Genomic DNA, 18,792 nt, shown 5'->3' with positions numbered 1-18,792 from the left:
TGTCTTGGCATTAATACTGTTAATATCATTATGGGGTAAGAACAGATGTGGCTCACCAAGTGATACTACATGGGTAAATTATTACATTATTCCACTAATGTGTTACAAAGAGATGTACCTTTAGCTGGTGGAGCCTTCTCTTTCTTAGGAACAGGCACAGGAACCTTCTCCTCAGGCTTCTTAGGAATCTCAGGCACTTTAAAGATATTGTTTATTGATAAGTTCTTGCTACCAGTAACAACATATCCACGCAAAGGACAGGAAACAAACAACAGGACAGTTTCAAACAACAGATATGTAACAACTCAAAAGTTTTGAACTCAGAAGATGGCTATTTAGATGCAGATTAAACTGGTAAAGAATCCGCCTGCAATGCGGGAGACTAGGGTTCGATTCCTGGGTTAGGAAGATCCCCTGGAGAAAGGAACAGCAACCCACTCCAGTATTCTTGCCTGGAGAATTCCATGGACAGAGGAGCCTGGTGGGCTACAGGCCACTGGGTTGCAAAGAGTTGAACATGACCAAGCAACTAAGTTTTTTATACACTCATGATATGAGTGGTGGTGTACCTTTTGCTGGTGGGGCTTCCTTCTTTTTGGGAACAGGAACAGGTTTCTTTTCTTCTGGGACAGGTTTCTTGGGTACCTCAGGCACTTTAAAGATATTATGAAGAATTTTGGAAATGTTGCAGAAAAAGATATAAAATGTGAAAAGCAACTGCAGAAATCATGCTTCAGCCCCTATAAGTGTCTTTTCCTAATAACAAGCAGAATTGGTCATTGGTGCTAATATACCCCAGAATTTAACCAAACTGGACCCTAAAGATGTTGCTGCTTATCCCTTGGTAGGAGATGTAATCTACCTTTGACTGGTACCACTTCTTCTTCAGTTATGATTTCCTCTTCTTCATGAATGTACTCTTCTTCTTCTTCTTCATAATATTCCTCCTCATGGGTTACAACTTCCTCTTCAAAGGCAATCTCTTCTGGTTCTTCTTTTTTAGGTACTTCAGGCACTTTAAAGACATTATTTTTAGGTTGGATATTTTTCCAATTACTTGATAAATTGAAGATACATTAGGAACATGGCCATTTGTAATAGAAGAAGGAATAGGCTTCATCTTTCCCACAGAAGAACTTTACACATAGAACTGAACATGAATTTCATACCAAAAAAGACAAACGACACATTAAGAAGAGTACATATAGGTACCTCTAACAGGTGCTGCTACTTCTTTTTTAGGAACAGGTACTTTTTCTTCTGTGACAACCCTCTTGGGCTTCATGGGCACTTGAAACAGTAAGTATAAGGAAATTTTATTTTCAGAAACAGGTCACCCAATTAATGCTTGCTGTATTGTACTTTAAGGACATAAAGTGATTTTGCTAGTGTTTCTCCTATAGTAGATATATAGTAGTATATATATTGTTCAACTAAAGACACTGTATATTTTCCATGGAACAGATTCTGAACCTCACTGGAATAAAAACATACAAAAGTACTCAAGGAGGTCTGGGGAAACCCCAAGATTGTGAAGTAGTGCTTAGTGTCTGATATCTCTTCTTGTACGAAACATCCTTTACTGAAAAGCTAAATTTACTTCTGGGTAAGTATACTGTCTGAAATTGCAGAGGAGCTACTTAGTAAAAAGCAGGGGAAAATGGTTAGATACTGGGTTAACTCTTTCTTCAATCTTCAAAATGACTTTAGGGTCAACAAACAGATTTTAAACGGTGATGTATATTGTTATATCATTACATCAATTTAGATAAGTCAGGAATGTGCCAAACGGTCACTGATTTTAAATCCAAACATTGTATTTTATATTCATTGCAGCTGTCTGTTAGGACAGCCATTGCATAAGGAGTTACGGATATATTCTGCGATAACTTTTCCTTTTAAGATAACATTATCTTTTTATTCTGTATTTATAGATTTTTCTATCCAATATCCATCTAACAATTAATATAAAAGATACAAAACAGTGAGGGAAAAAAGCAAAACATAGCTGCTTAAGTTTTAAGAGAGACATTATAAAAGGCCACAATTGAGGAAGGAAATTATACCTTTAGCAGCGGGTTCAGTCACCTGCTCTTTTTCACGTTTGATAACTGAAATTTGTATTTTTTCCTCAACAACTTTCTTTGCTTCTTCACGTGCTTTAAAGATATTAATTATTAAAGACCATTAAAACCAACCCACATGAATATCATGTAAATAAAAATTTACGAAACATGGAGAAAGGTAAGAATCAGCACCAAACAATACATTCAGTAAAAACAAAGAACATCAGACAAGGTAGTAAGACACGTTTATAGGATGTAAGTGACAAAGATGTTTCTGGTAGTCATCATGCTGGCATGTACCTTTGGGAGGTGGAGGTTTGAGTTTCTTAGGAATGGGCACTGGCACTTTCTCTTCAGGGATCACTTTCTTTGGCACTTTAAAATATCAACATTAACAGATTTAAAAACCTGATCCAGACTTCTTAAGAGCAGTAAGAAAAACAATGAAGAAATACGACATACAACATAGGAATCCCACACACACACGGTTGGCACACTGCTACTTCAACATGGATTTGTAGCTGGACAGACATGTGAGAACCACAGGTCTCACCACTAATAATGTTTTTCTCACTCTACCTTTAGCTGGTGGGGCCTTTGGTTTTGTGGGAACTGGTTCTTCCTGGATAGGCTTTACTGGGACGGGCTTCTCGGGTTCTTTAAAAAATATATACAGGGTATTTAATGTTAGACATTTTTATGTTAGGACATAAAAAAATGATATTTCTTCAATGGACACAAAGGATTAAAATAATATATCTTATCTACAGCATAGCCATAGCCTTGAGAGGTGAGTAAGAATTAGAGGTTCAAGTAGAATAAGGTATAAAAGACTTAAACAAGCTTTTATTGCTATTTCCTCCATTTTAATTTACCTCAACTAGGTAACTGTGACTCTTTTACATATTATCATTTCACTTGAGGTAGACAACATCATGGTTAAACTCCTCTCCATATAATATTTGTTTTTAATTCTATTTGTAAAACTACATAGAACATTCTCAAAGTGAGGCTATGAAACACCAAAAATTGAATAAATGAAATAATATTGATGCATTCTGAAATCCAATAGAATCTTATTCCTACAAATTTGACCTGCACAATGATAAAACACAATTGCTTGTGTTGGACTTTCCTGTCTTTATTTTTGAAGGAATCTTTGTTATGCTTAATGAGGGGAGCTCCAAGGGTAGGATGTTTTCTCAATAGGCTCTCCTGTTTGTTAATAACAAGCTTCAGGATGAGAGAAGTTCAGAAAGTTTTGGTCATGTATTGGAATGATCAAGGGCACTTGCAGGCAGACTTAGCCTTTTGGAGAAAGAAATTTAGTTTCATTTGTTTGATATTTGTAAAAGCAAAATGGAGAGGGGAAACAGATTATGCCCAGAACCAAACTCTAACAGTAACTTTACAGTTCATAGAGAATTGTGTTTTCCTAAAAGTTATCCAAGAAAGAAAATTCTGAGTTTCCCAGACAAAACAAAGCTCTTTTAAAATTTCTTTGGGTATTCAAAATTTTATCCTGACCTAATGTCATTTGCATATATTTAATGTGGTGTTGGGTATAGAGTTCTGCTCATACCTGTGACATACTCCTCATGTTCTTTATACTCTTCATAATGTTCGAATTCACGTTCCTCATACTCTTCATACTGATCATATTCTTCTGTTGGTTCATACTCCTCAAATTCTTTATAGTCATATTCTTCATATTCCTCGTATTCTTCTTCCCGTTCTACTGAAACAGCTTCTTCCTCTTTGGTGTAAGCCCATTCTTTCTCTGCTGTTACAGTAACTTCTGGAACAATATTGACAACAGTAGCTTCAATTGTACTTGAAGCCCACAGGGACCATGGTGACAGTGTGCTGTGATTTCATGTCCTGGTAATGGTCTCATGCACTAGTTATAGGAGACCTTGACTGTCCTTCGCTGGCCAAGGTATTACAGAGTGTACAGTTGCTATTTACAAATTCAAATGTTAGATTCCCTGCCTTTAGTCAACGATAAGCCAGAAGGATGAGACTCAAATTAGAAACTAACAGGCAAAGAGCTGTATAGGTTCGTGCTTCATTTTATTATTTAGTCAAAGCACAATATACCTTTAGCAGCCGGAGGTTCTCGTTTTGCAACTTCAATGGATACCTTTTCTTCTTTAACAGCTCTTTTCCTGAGTTCAGTCACTTTAAAAAGAGTAATTATTGAAAGTGAATTGCAAGATTCAAAATAATGTGTGTTAAGAGAACCTGTGTGTGCACAAATCCAATGACAAAGATAACCATAACCATGTTCCTTGCTTAAATGTTTCATTTAAGTGGTAAGAAAGCTCAATGGCCTCAGAAATAAACATGGTCTAACATATATATAAATGCTTTTTTCTAAGCTACTTAATACTTAAAAGACATTGGATATCTTTAGGAAGATCAAGTAGTAATTATAAGAGAACTAAAAAAGATAACTGGACAGCATAAACAATGACTATCAAACAACCATTAGACAGAAACTTATGTTACATGAATAGTTTCTTCATTTTAATTCTGAGGTATTTCCATAACTTCTACCACCACAATGTAGAAGATTGAGGATTTTAAAATTTTTAAATTTCATCCAAGGTTGCCACACAAAACAAGCATTTCAGCAAAGGAAATCAGTATATAGACAAAAAAAAACATTAAAAGACAAGTACATTTTAAGGGAAAGTATCTACACGTTTGGGTGAGGTTTCATTTTTTGTTTTTGTTTTTTTGAGAAGAGAGAGATTTCAGTACATTTTCTGGATTCAGAAATGTTTAGTTTTGAGATGATATGGAGTAGCATATGTATATTAATTACTTTGTAATACATAAATTATTTTGTCTAAGGATCTCAATTCCACTAGATGAGTTTCAATACTTATAAGCTTATTTTGATTTTTGGAAAAGTTGGTGTACCTTTTGCTGGTGGCTCCTCCTCTTTTCTAGGCTTGAGTTTTGGAAATTTCTCTTCTGGAACAGCTCTCTTGGGTTCCTCAGGCACTTTAAAGAAAGATTTCACTTTAAAGAATTGTTTTCCTCATTCAAATCACAAAATGGTAATTGTGTAACAGCAACTCAAACATAAAAGACTTGACATTTTCATGGTTTCAAACAGAAAACAATGATAACAATGACAACAAAAAACCAACACCCATAACTAGTGTATTTGGTAAAGAGAAGAGGGTAAGCAGAACATTCTGGGTATCAAAAGGCCCCATGTACCTTTTGGTCTTGGAGGCTCCACTTTTTTAGTAACAGCAACATGAACTTTTTCTTCCTGGGTAATTTGCATGTGCCTCTCAGTCACTTGAAAGATAATTTTAGGATTATGGAGTTGATTACTTTAAGTGGAATTTTTAAAAGTGTATTAAGTATATTCAGTTCAGTCGCTCAGTCACGTCTGACTCTTTGCAACCCCATGGACTACAGGCCTCCCTGTCCCATCACCAACTCCCAGAGTTTACTCAAACTCATGTCCATTCATTCAGTCAGTGATGCCATCCAACCATCTCATCCTCTGTCGTCCCCTTCTCCTCCCGCCTTCAATCTTTCCCAGCATCAGGGTCTTTTCAAATGCATCAGTTCTTCGCATCAGGTGGCCAAAGTATTGGAGTTTCAGCTTCAGCATAACTTATATTAAGTATATTTGCCAGAGGCTTATGTGATTTTAGAATACAATTTTACAAGGTACACACAAATTAGCTTCACAATAAGTGAGTAATAATGCACCAAAGACAAGGCAATAATACATCACTGCGACCAACATACACCAATAACCTCCATATAGAAGGAGAGACTGAAGGACAGCCGTGAGAGGACGAAAGACAGGACATGTCTCCAGTTGCCGTGCTGGGGGCTTCGTTTACCTTTGGTGGGAGGAGGTTCTTCTATCTTAGCCACTTTGGGAGGAGCCCTTTTTTCAGGAACTGGTTTCTTTGGTTCTTCTGGCACTTAAAAGACATTGCACGACACGGTCAGACACAAAAGTGTGAAAAACACTAAACACAGGCACACTTATTTCTTGTTAATGTCATAAAAATTTGAAGAATATATCAGTTTAAGATTGAAACACAGGCATTACTTAAGAATAAAGGAAAACCCAATATACCTTTGGTGGGTGGCACCTTTTCCTTTTTGGGAACTGCAGCAGGAATTTTCTTTTCTGGCACAATTTTCTTCGGTGCTTCAGGAACTTTAGAAATATGAGGTTTAAGAATATTAGTCTGCATTGCAGAAGAAGTGCCATTCTTTTGGGGCAAAGAGCTCACTTTATGAAAGATCAAACATTTACACAAACATTAATGACTACAGTCAGTTAAAATGTTTACACATAAGTTGGCAAAACTGAGGCAGTTACTCCAACTAAAAGCATTATAGCTATGAAGACAAATGGGTCCCATTTCTCAGAGACAGAATTGTACCTTTAGCCGGTGGAGGCTCCTCTACTTTAGCAGGAATTTTCGGTTTGGGTATGATTTTCTTCTCAGGCACTTGAAAAGATTATAAAATATATTTGTAGAAATGTCCAGATTTATTTTTAATAAAAATTTAAGGAATTTTTAAATTAAACATATTTACTGATGTTTGCAATACAGGCAATGAATTAACTATAAGAGAACGTTTAGAATGGGACAAGCCCAACACACAGGGGCTAGAGCTAATCTAAGAGCTGGTCTACCTTCGGTGGGTTCAGCTTCCACTTCCTCAGAAATAAAGTGCTCCTCTTCTTCTACAATGTATTCCTCAGGCTCCTCCATCACTTTAAAGATACCAATTTTAAAGAAGATAAGCCTGTCGTGTTTTTCATGTTCAAATTTAGCTGTACTTTATTAAGTCAAAGAATAAGTAAATAGTGAAAGTTTAACACTTGCCAAATCCCTGGGTGTTCTCATTTATAATACCCAAAGAAGAAGACTTTAATCAAAGCACATGCCTTCATAAAGAGTACAGAGACTGTTTCGGGAACTTAATTTTACAGTGTATCATAAAGATAACAATGCTTGTATTCACAGGAAGAACAGGACAAGCACAAGACATAAGAACAATTCTAGTGGCTGAATTAACAAGAACACAGGAATTTGAAGACAAGTATTAAAAATACGATGACACTAGATTTGAAGGCGCAGGGCAGAAATATATACTTAAAGAATTGTAAGTAGGTTTATAAGAAAGAAAAGACCTGGATTACATAGGAAAAACCTGCTGAGAACTTGGAATCAGGACTCCCCACTGCCCCAGTTTTACAAGAGTAGGGATGGTGAACAAGGTTAACAGTCTTCCTGTGGTTTTTGAGTCTGGGTGTCTAAGGTTAATTACAGAATAGAGAGATCTAGTTATGAACATTAGGAGTAAACTGAATAGGCTACCTATCTTTCCCCTAAATCTTCTGGACTTAATGAAAGCATAAGAATATCCTGCGGTGTCTTTCCTTTTAATTTAGAGTCTATAGTACTAAAAGAAATTTATAATGCATACTGTCAAAGGCTGAAATTAGATTCATGCAATGAGAACTTTCCTTGTGTACATGTTAAGCTTTCCCAAACATTTCTAGAAGGGATAGGGCCCTTGGGATCCATCAGATTCCTGACTTGTGCCTGACGTCTCGGCCTTTCCCAGGAAGCACAACAGAACTGGAGGGCTTCCTCCAGGGAGTCAAGTCTTCTCTGTTCTAAGGCTTTCCATCAAGATTGCACATCTGGATTTCACATGGTGTCTCCTTCCAAGTGGGGAAGAGGCCGGACCCCTTTGATTAGTATTTCAAGGGCATCTGACTGTACAGTTCTATTCACTGTTTCATTAGGAAGACAGTACATTTATTAAGAAACTTACTGATTAATCTTTAAAGCAGAGGTACATTAAAACTTTCTTAGTAAAGTTTTTTCAGATATACTGCTTTAGCCACAATGCTGAACTTTAGCAGCAAACCTAGGGCTGTCTTAATTCATTAAAAAGGTTGAAATAAAGCTTGTTGCTCAGTCCTTAAACCATAGAGAACTAACATTATAGGCATGCGAACATCTAAATAACAGGCTGATCTAATAAAAGATATTTCATGATTGCTCTCTCCATACATGGATTGCTGGAAAGGCCTACGTGCTCAGTGCTTCACTCTCAAACCTGGCCAATAAGGTCATCTAATTCCTTGTTCATTTAAAATATGTGAGTCAGGCCACATTATTGAGTTGTGCTATCAACACTGTTTTGTGTTGCCTATGTTTTAGACATTAGTCTACATTCAGCTCACCATACTGAAACCAAGTCCCATCTACTGAAAGGGTAACTGTATATGAAGATACCTGGACCTTTAGTTACCTGTTTAAATATGAAGCCCTGTCTCCTACATAGCCAAGTTAAGAGGGGGTGGACAATAAATACACTGGATGTTTAATTAATGCTTCTAAATCTTGCAGTTTGATCAAAAGACACATCAAATAAGGCCAGTAGATGTTCACTGAATTTGTATCACTTTCATTAATCTGAGTACACAATCTGTGAAGGAAAACAGCTTATCAAGACTCCAGGTCACCACTAGCTTATTTGCATTGTTTACCTTCATATTCTGTAACCTCCACTTCCTCCTCCTCTCTTTCCTCTTCTCTATAAACTGAAACGGATACTCTTTCCTCTTCTTCTGAATAACGCCATTCCTTCTCTGCAGATATTTTAAAAGATGAGATTTAATTTAAATTCCACCGGAAGAGTCCGTTGAAGTTCTGATAATAACCACGTGTTCCCTACGGGTGGATGATGTCCTTCTATCTGCTTAGGGGTGGAGTTTCATAGGACTTCCTCATTGCAACAAGGAGAGAGCTGGTTTCAGAAGAGGGGATGGTAGAGCCCACGACCGAGAAGAATACTCAACTTATGCCCAAGTGTGGCCCCGTTCACGTTTATCCCACATTCACCATCCCATTCACCTTTTTAGAATGATTCAGGACCAATGCAGACACAAAACAGTCTTAGAGGCTACAATAGACAGACAATACTCAGGACAACTTCTAAAGTAAATGATGTGGCAAGAAGAAAAGACGTGCAGGGAACACACGCAAACTCATTTCTCCCCTCACGCCTGTTTATATACCTTCGTGCCGCATGACCTCCACTCTCTGAGGAACTGTGACCGATAGTTTTTCTTCGGCAGCAAATCTTTTTTCTTCCATGACCATTTTCTTAGAAACTTCGGCTTTAAGAAAGCATTGAAATTAGAGCTTAAAAAGCAAGAGTCTTAATCAAGAGTCTCCCTAAAGTTAGGGGAAGACTTGCCCAGTATACCACTCTCCCTAACAAAGTCGGAAACAAGTTACGTATCACAAGTATATGCACACAGAAATTCTATCCGAAGAGAGACAAGCGGTCAGTACAAGAAGACATCAGGTAGGAAAAAGAATTCACTGGCTCAAAGATTTCTGTCAGAGGCATGAAACAAATCCTACCTCGAGGAGGAGGGGCTTTCTTAGCGACTGGAACTGGCACGGGAACTTTCTCCTCTGGGACAGGTTTCTTAGGCACAGCTGGTACTTTAAAAACATGGTCCACTTTCAGAACTTGAGTGTTATTTCACTGAAGCTCAACACCAAACACAGATACACACTCACAATCCACACATATCACAGAACTAACAAAATCATCATTTGCCTTGGAACATAAAATTGTAAAGATGGTTCTTGGAGAGGGAGAGAGAGAGACAATACCTTTTGGTGGTGGAACTTCTTCCTCTTTCCGAGGGACAGGTCTTTTTTCTTCGGGAAGTTTCTTCTTTGGTATTTCTGGCACTTAAAGGATAGTATTTGATTTTAAAATTCTCAGAAAGGCAAAGAAAATGAGCAACATAGAACTGGCAGGCCCACTAATGAAGACATGCAATTAAAGAAGCCTGAAGAAAAGACACATTTCTTTCATGGAGACGGGATGGGGTACCTGCTGGTGGTGGAGATTCCTCTCTTTCAGTGACAATGGTTATTTTTTCTTCTGTGACAACCCTCTTCTGTACTTCAGGAACTTGAAAAGACATTAATTTTTAGAGTTGCCTTTTGAATTTTCCAAAGTAGCTTATGCACAGTTATTTTGTAAGAAAGTAGGCAGGTAGACAGACAATGTTGTTGAATTCTTACACCATAAAACATTCATTTTGAATTAAACTAAATGAACAGATAATTAAACACAAAAATGTTTTATACTCAAGACATAAAGATAGCGCTTCCTTACTAAGCAAGTCACTGTACCTTTAGCTGGTGGAGCTTCCTTCTTCTTTGCAATGGGAACAGGAACCTTTTCTTCAGGAACAGGTTTTTTGGGCACCTCTGGAACTTAAAGGTGTTAAAATACAATGTTAGTTCAGATACATATCACTTTCATGAATGGATATAAGCATGAACACAAATCTTTATGTAGTTCATTAATGCTGTTATAGATTTTTTTATGTATAGGCAAAATAATGCAAAAAATTAAAATACAGTGTTCTAAAGGCCACGATACAGTGTTCTAAAGGCTATGATAAATGTCTTATGTGATATTACAGAGACATTTAGGCAACTAAAAAGGAGAGTTATATACACAGAAGTATGTATACACAATTTATTCTTTATATATTGGTATACTTTTGATAAAAAATCAGTAATTACAGAAACAATATAGAGTACGGATACAGTATACAGAAAAATCTCTTTATGCTTTGTATTGAGAACTGGAATCTGTAACAACATATATATTTTGAGTATATTTTACCCAAGACTATCTTAGACTTGGAGAAGGGCATGGCAACCCACTCCAGCATTCTTGCCTGGAGAATTCCATGGACAGAGGAGCCTGGCAGGTTACAGTCCATGGGGTTGCAGAGTCAGACACGACTGAGTGACTAACATTTTCACATCTTAGACCAATAAGTCATTAGAATGGTTGTATATATATCATTATTAAGTTTTTCTATTTCTCTTCTGGGTTTTTTTTTTTTTAATTTGCTTGTGCACCTGTAGTATTTACAAAACTCAGGAAACACTCTTGTGCTAGGCTAGTCCTCTCAATATGACACTGAAGCATTCATTTGATTAAAAAAAAAAAAGACTATAAAGAAACAAACATACTAACTTGAAAAGATACATGCACCTCAATGTTTATAGCAGAATTATAATGTTAAGATAGCGAAACAATTTAAGTGTCCATCTCTAGATGAATGAATAAAGATGTGGTATATTTTTACAATGGAATGCTACTCAGCCATAAAAGAAAGAATGAAATGTTGCCATTTAAAAACGTGGATGAACTTGGAGGGTATTATGCCAAATGAAATGTCAGAGAGCAATGAGTACTGTATGATATCACTTATATGTAGAATCTAAAAAACAAGATAGTGAACACAGCAAAAAAGAAACAAACTCACAGATATAGAGAACAAGTTAGTGGTCACCAGTGGGGCGAGGGAAGAAGGCAGGGGCAATACGGGGGTAGGGATTAAGAGATACAGACTATTATATATAAAATAAGCTACGAGGATACAGTGCACAACCCAGGGAATACAGCCAATATTCCGTAACAACTATAAATGGAGTATAACCTTTAAGAATTGTGAACCACTTTATAGTACACCTGAAAGTTATATAGTATTGTGCATCAACTATACTTCAATTAAAAAAAAAAAAAGAATACCTCTCCTCCCCCCAGGATGCTGAAACAGCCAAGAGTTTGAGAAACAGAGAAGCAGACTTGATTCAGGAAGAAAATGGAAAATTGAGAAATCAGGCAAAAGAGAACACTACATAAAATGTATGAGCCTGCTTTCTTCCAAGCTGGATGATACTGGATCTCTATAACTGACCAGATGTGTGCAGTTTTGTTGCTTCATCACCTCCATAAAATAGTGTCCATCACTAAAACCCCCAACGCCAACCAAATCCAAAATCAAAGCCAGAATTAACACATTTCAATCCAAACACACATGTATGCAAGATCCCTTCACTCACTAATTAGATAATTGCAACATTTGTGGCAAGTGCCTATGCTCAATTAATGTCTAGAGAAATATGGTGAAAGTAACTGCCCAGAGTTGATGCTTCCAATTATTTAAGAGTAGGCCTTATTGACTTTTCAGAAGAGTGGCTGTTACCAGTAACACAGCAACATCTTTACCTAGTTAACATTCAGTTCTACCAAACTCCCTCCTATTAATCTTTATCTTGTCATAACTCATGAAAGTGTTTTTTTTTTTTTTAAATTAAGAAATGGTCACATAGCTGAGGAGTGAAAGAGCTTTTCCTAGAAACATGCCCTGTAGAAAATGAATTTCACAAATACTTTTTCTTTCTCTAAGGGAAGATGTTAAAAATTTAAGACAGCAGTGTGATATAGCTACTTTTTAAAAGTGACTTCTGTCGTTCAGTATCATAAATAATGTATGTCAAGAGTAGAGCCCCAAAGCTGACAAACAAATGAAAAACACTAGGGACATCAAAGACACCAGAGAGACAGCAAAGTAAGTACGAAGACTGTGTAAAACGAAGCACTGGCATTTGGAGCAAAGGGGCAGCCTGTGATCAGGTCTGGTGTACCTTTTGGGGGAGCAGCAGGCTCCTTCTTGGGCACGGGAACTGGCTTTTTCTCCTCTGGCACAGGTTTCTTGGGAACTTCTGGAACTTGAAAGACACGATTGTTGAAACAATATTGAGAACTCTAGTCTCCTTCTGAGACACTTAAGACTACGTTAAATCATAAATCCTCAGTAAGAGTGAAAGAATTTAGGAAGTAATTTAATTCTCTCTACCTGTGATGAAAATACATGCTAAGTACGATACCGTAGAGACATTACATATATTACATGAAGTTGACAAAGACCAAATTAGCATGGTCTGGAGTCTAAAAGTGTTACTGACATTTGTATAACATATACCACAAATTAAAGAAATCAATATACACAGGATTAAACTATATTACAACTGGTTTACAGATGCTATCTCATTAACACACAGATCCAACAGAAAAAGCTATAAGAAGATAGACACTACAAATATTTTTCAAAAACGTGATTCTACCTTTGGCTGGTGGGGGCTCCACCTTTTTAGGAACAGGAACAGGGACCACTTCTTCTGGTTTCTTGGGTGGCTCAGGGACTTCAAAAAAAATGGGTTGTTTTTGAGAAACTGTGCATTTTGACAAGGCATATATTGTTTTAAGGCTTAAATAAAATATATTCTGGTTTTACACCAATTGAAGGCAACAAAATTATGTGTCATAATCAAGGGTTAGGGGCAATGGGCTAGGGGCTAGTTAGAAAATGTGCCTGTCACTCACTTTTACCTATGGAATCTCTACTTTCCCAGAAACAGGTTGGAATGCCCCTTCCTCAGAGGTATGAGAGCCAGTTTCTCAGACACCAGTTTTAGAAATTTTACTTTTATAAAGTCACTGCACTAGAACAATTTCATTCAATTATCTTAAATAATGTTTGTATCCTAAATGTTTAACATTTTGCCTGGGCATAGAAGAGGGTCAGTGGTGGCGGGGACGGGAGCCCTAATTTGTAGTCTTAATCAGTTTCCAAGTTCCAATTTTCATGGTGGTGCAAATACATGCATCCTGGCTACTGATAATGATGTCACTGTCATGGAGTTTGGAAGGGACAGGAAGTAGTGCTAAATGATCCAGTATTTTCACAACTCAGAGGCAATCCACATAACCTCGGAAACATAGTCATAGTAAAAGGGGGAACTAATGAGTTTTGAGCATTTATTACCATAGTTTTAAATATAATTTATTTAATTTTATATAATTTTTTAATCATGGAGGTGTTAAATGCTGGGTAGCAAATTCCTGAAAACTTAACATCAGCTCTCGTGAGCTGGTAGGAGCTCGCTCCAGGACACTGTATTTCTATTTCTAAATGGTTGGTCACTGGATCATAAGCTTAGTGAAGTGGGAAACAGAGCTGCTGGGAATTGTCATTCTTTCCTCTAGTATCCTCCTCATGGGTCTTCTCACCTGCCTATGATTTCCTTTGTATACAGTGGCTGTAGGTCTGTGGACTGTGACTAAATCTATTATTTAATAGTAACAGATTCAGATATTTGGAACTTTTAAAAAATGTTACTTTGACACTTTTAAAGGATTTTAAACTTGGAATAAATCACTAATACCTTTGGGTGGAGGTTCAATCTTTTTGGAAACAGCAACATGAACTTTCTCTTCGGTAACAGTTTTCTTTTGTACCTCAGGGACTTTAAAAAAAATGTACATTTTAGTTCCTGGTATGCCGTACTGTAGGTGATATTGCAATTTACAAAGAATATTGAAATACGAATTAAAACAGACAACTGAAATGAAAAGATGACAAAGATTCACAAGGAGACAGAAATATCTACATGAACACAGATTAGATAAGAAGAGAGATAAAAATCCATCTGAAGCCCTTCCAATTGAGCCCCATATTCAAATTTGCCTTGTACCTGTGACTGACACCTCCTCCTCCTCCTCTGTGTGAGCAGCAAAGAACATCTTTTCTTCTGAAATAACCATCTTCTTTGTATGTACAGCAGGTACTTCAAAGAGAGTATTTCACATTAGTATTTCTTTTTCCAGGAAAAGACATCAAATACATGGCATGTATACTATATTTAAGTTTTTAGTTGCAGAATGAGTGGGTTAATGTGATAGCTTAAGAACAAATTCAGTATTGACGAGGAAACAAATCATGTTTTGATCTATAGGGACAAACAACCATGCAGCCTTTATCAAATACTATTAAATTGGAATCAAATAGAGACAACTTCTTCACATGTGATGCGGTGTTTTCCCAAAGCCATTAGGGCTTATTTACATAAATGAGAGGATGGGAATATTATATGTAATAGAAAACACTGCAAAGTAAAGTTAGAGAACTACTGATTAAACACAAATCCTTCCTTAATTAGGAAATTATGCAATTTTAGAGTGAAACTAAAAACAAAGTTATTATTTACATAAATTATATAAATGTGCAACATAAAATGTATATTATATAATATATAACATGTATTTATTTTGGTGATTTCATATTTGTGTATTGTTCAGTAATATATGTACACATATCCATACACATAAATAAAAATGTTTAAAATTTGTAGCTGAAAGACAAAGATGTATACCTTTCACTTCAATAATTTCTTCCTGCACTGGAGTCCGAGAAGGTTTTTGTGGAACAATCTTCTTTGAAACTTCAGGTACTTAAAAAATATGTACAAATATATTTGTATTGTGAAGAATATTGTTTTGCACAAAATTTTAAAAATCTTAATTTAGAGGACTATATAAATAACTAACATGTGACTATATATTAGTAAACAATTACTTGTGTACATGGTACTTGAAATGTTTTATTATCAGTTTTTTGAAGTCAAATTCCTTCCAATTTACAGAGAAAATTTTTTTTGAAAAATAGATGTACGTAATGGATATTCATTGAAAGGATTGATGCTGAAACTGAAGCTCCAATACTTTTGGCCACCTATGTGAAGAGCCGACTCAATGGAAAAGACCCTGATGCTGGGAAAGATTGAAGGCAAAAGCAGAAGGGGGCAAGAGAGGATTAGGTGGTTGGATGGCATCATCGACTCAATGGACATGAATTTGAGCAAACTCTGGGAGATACTGAAGGACAGGGAAGCCTGGTGTGTTGCAGTTCATGGGTTCACAAACAGTCAGACATGACTTAGTGACTGAACAACAACAATGGAATATTTGGAAGGTATAAAAAATATAATGTGGTGGGGAAAAAAAAATCACCAATTCAGCTACTACCCAGAAGCATGAAATGTTTTAAATAATAATAATACCTTTGGTGACTTGAACTTTTTCTTCCTCCATTCTTCGAGAAGTCTTTTCAATTTTTTCAACTACAGGCTTCTTTACAACTGTAAGCATTTTAAAAAAATTGCAGTACTTTTAGAATTCCTATTAAAATAGTCTCTCTTCTTCTTTCATTTTTAGAGAGAGAGATAAGTTTGTTGCACTGAACTTCAAGTACAAGCTTCTGTACTTCAAGTATTTTGGCTTTATTTTATGCTTACCACAACAATCTGTTTATCATCTTTTTTATGTTTACATTAAATGAAGTAGGTAGATATTCTTAGAAAAAAATCATTGATACAATGAAGCTTCGAGAAGAAGTTGTGTCTATTGGATTAAACTTGTGATTCATACATCTTTGCCCAGCAAGCCATGATCATGATGTTGATGATATGATCTATTTAAATAATTCCAATTACAATACCTTTAGGAGGTGGAAGTTCTTTCTTTTCAGGTACTTTTGCTGGAATTTTCCTCTCACGTGGTTCTTTAACAAAAACAGTAATAAAAAGGAGTGGTTGAATACGTAAATTCTAATAAATTGTATCAGTTTGCAAATGATGTAAATTAAGAAAAATATACAACTGTGTAAATTACTGCATTTGGGATCTTTATTGCTAACAGGATTACTCAGGCCAGATTTAGAAGCAAGATCAAGCAGAGATAGCAAGGTAGTAAAACTAAAACTTGAACTTCCACACTAGAAAAGAGCACTTGGAATTCAGTCTTAGTAACAGGACTAAATGATTCAATTTACAATAACAAAGCATGAAAGTAACTCTGAAGAAAATAATTCTTTTAAAGATTCTAGAGATTTCTAACTTTAAAAATGGAAACGGTCTTTTCATCTATTTCACATTCATTACGAATCAGGTTAATAACCTTGAAAATAGAATTGAGCAACAATGAGGAAAAGAGAAAAATAAATCACCCAACTGATACATACCTTCATAAACCTCATTTTGAACTTGGACGACTTCTCTCTCTTGGTAAGTCTCCTCCCACTCTTCCTCTCCTTCGTCATAACCTTCCTCCCTTTCATAGTATTCTTGCCCTTCTTCAAAATCTTCTTCCCATTCCTCATGAACTTCCCTCTTAGCTTCTACCTGGGTCTCCTCGTAGTCTTCCTCTGGTTCCTCATAATAAGGTTCTTCATATGGCTCCGTATACGTTTCCACCTCTAGCTCATCGTAAGGTTCTTCCAAAGATTCTATGTAAACTTTCTTCTCCTCGTAGACTGCTTGCTTTCTCTCATACACAGCTTCTTTTTCTTTCTGAACCTCTTTCTTTCTGGTTATGGTCGTTATTTTCACTTCTTCAGCCTTGGAGGATACATCAATAATTTCAGGTGCTAAAATAAATTTAAAAAGAAAAGATTAGCATATTAATTATATCCACACAAATTACTTCACTAAACAAAGTCGATGTCATCTAGCAATATCAGCATCTCGGATTTTAGCATCAATTTGATTATTTATGTTTTCTTTGTGTTGTGGTGCTGCTTAAATTTTTGTTGATTATGGAACACGATCAGGAGGGACAAGAGACAGTCTACTCTTAATCTGAGGATTCTTCCCATGTGTACAAAATGGCATTCAGTAAATATTCTTAAATGAACACATCTTCCATTGTTTTGTGGGAGCTCCAATTTGTAAAACTCTTAGCTTTTTTCCCCATGGAATATCTTAATCTTTGATCATTATATGGAATTTATATTTAATATTTCTGTAGCTACTTACAATTCCAATTCTTCTTTCAAAAACAGTACTAATTGTAAAGCTACATTTTTTAATATTGAATATAACTCTAGTCAGTTTAATAAAGATAATATTTGAAATTCTGTAACTAAATCAATTAATTTCTTTTGTATGACAACTTTAAAAATACTAAGGCTAACATTATTCATATGATCCTTAATATCTGTGTTAGCTACAGCTGAAATAGTAAGAGGTGATCCCTCCTTTCTAGCCCTAACCACTTCTTTCCCTGTGTCTACTGCAAAGAGGCTACATAAACATCTGCCAAGGTTTCTTTCCTGGAATTTGACCAATATAAAATAGCCGTTATTTCTACTGCTAATTTTACTGTAGCAGAGGAGACTGCAATTTTATAATAAGTTGGAAGCCTAGTACATAAGAATACAATGCGGGGATAAAAATCTCAGCAAGACATAGAATATTTAATATTTTCATTTACCTTCTGCTGGAATTAAGGCAGTAGGACGTGGTGGCTTCTTGGGAACCTCTATAACTTTGAAAACATAAAATACAAGTTTATTTTCAGATTATGCATTTTTTAATGCTTACTAATCCTATATACCCTTGTTAGTCATTTGTATGATCTGTGAAAACTATTTGTATACCAAATGCTTTTATAAGATGCAAATTTGCTCACCAGAAATGCTCTGCAATGCCATACAAACAAAAATATGAGAAGGGTAAAACTTTTTTTCTAGCTTAGATTGATTTAAAACAATTTCAATTAATATGAAACATAAAGAGAATATTCAGTATGTCTGATGCTGAAACATAATGCTAAAAGAAAATAATTTTTTTCAGGGATTAATGATAAAGTTCAGGAACTATCCATGGCTTTTGAGCTTCTCCTTATTGTATTACACTTCATAAATGACCACTCAGAAAAAAGTCTCAGTGAAGGGGTACCCTGTGCTCCTGAGTTTTCCTTCTTTTTAGGAGTTTGCTGCACTCTAATCTTAGCCAGATGGATAAAACTGCATAAATTTAGCTATCTATTTTTCTTTCTAAAAATTTCCCAAGTTACAACAAGAACTTAAGGTAGGTAAATTGATGCCCCTGTAAAAAGTATTTTTCTTCTGTGGGTATTGACATTTAGCTCAGCTGAACCCAGAAAGATGCTGAACTGGTCTGGAGCAACCACTCAAAGC

General features: G+C 35.9%; 1 protein-coding gene across 2 annotated transcripts in view; it reads right to left on the bottom strand.

The window, feature by feature from the left end:
* The window catches only part of TTN (titin), a 275,391-nt gene that overhangs the window by 146,780 nt on the left and 109,819 nt on the right, over positions 1-18,792 (bottom strand). Inside the window, exons 111-140 of one of the 2 annotated variants that reach the window (XM_061434167.1) lie at positions 18,084-18,137; positions 16,834-17,238; positions 16,312-16,374; positions 15,875-15,952; positions 15,188-15,265; positions 14,510-14,602; positions 14,201-14,281; positions 13,100-13,177; positions 12,620-12,703; positions 10,301-10,384; positions 9,996-10,076; positions 9,770-9,850; positions 9,512-9,595; positions 9,160-9,261; positions 8,629-8,730; positions 6,757-6,837; positions 6,500-6,568; positions 6,187-6,270; positions 5,945-6,028; positions 5,301-5,384; positions 4,995-5,078; positions 4,167-4,247; positions 3,649-3,864; positions 2,646-2,723; positions 2,367-2,441; positions 2,067-2,159; positions 1,213-1,290; positions 863-1,015; positions 570-653; positions 119-196 (exon numbers count right to left, since the gene is read on the bottom strand). In XM_061434167.1, coding sequence (XP_061290151.1) covers positions 119-196; positions 570-653; positions 863-1,015; positions 1,213-1,290; positions 2,067-2,159; positions 2,367-2,441; positions 2,646-2,723; positions 3,649-3,864; positions 4,167-4,247; positions 4,995-5,078; positions 5,301-5,384; positions 5,945-6,028; positions 6,187-6,270; positions 6,500-6,568; positions 6,757-6,837; positions 8,629-8,730; positions 9,160-9,261; positions 9,512-9,595; positions 9,770-9,850; positions 9,996-10,076; positions 10,301-10,384; positions 12,620-12,703; positions 13,100-13,177; positions 14,201-14,281; positions 14,510-14,602; positions 15,188-15,265; positions 15,875-15,952; positions 16,312-16,374; positions 16,834-17,238; positions 18,084-18,137 — 2,970 coding nt within the window. The remainder of the gene's footprint in view (positions 1-118; positions 197-569; positions 654-862; positions 1,016-1,212; positions 1,291-2,066; positions 2,160-2,366; positions 2,442-2,645; positions 2,724-3,648; positions 3,865-4,166; positions 4,248-4,994; positions 5,079-5,300; positions 5,385-5,944; positions 6,029-6,186; positions 6,271-6,499; positions 6,569-6,756; positions 6,838-8,628; positions 8,731-9,159; positions 9,262-9,511; positions 9,596-9,769; positions 9,851-9,995; positions 10,077-10,300; positions 10,385-12,619; positions 12,704-13,099; positions 13,178-14,200; positions 14,282-14,509; positions 14,603-15,187; positions 15,266-15,874; positions 15,953-16,311; positions 16,375-16,833; positions 17,239-18,083; positions 18,138-18,792) is intronic. The other variant, XM_061434175.1, reaches the window with a different exon arrangement.

The sequence above is a fragment of the Bos javanicus genome, chromosome 2 (genome assembly GCF_032452875.1).
Source record: "Bos javanicus breed banteng chromosome 2, ARS-OSU_banteng_1.0, whole genome shotgun sequence".
Taxonomy (NCBI): Eukaryota; Metazoa; Chordata; class Mammalia; order Artiodactyla; family Bovidae; genus Bos; species Bos javanicus.
The sequence above is the reverse complement of the archived record's forward strand: the minus strand, read 5'-3'. Positions and strand labels throughout refer to the sequence as shown.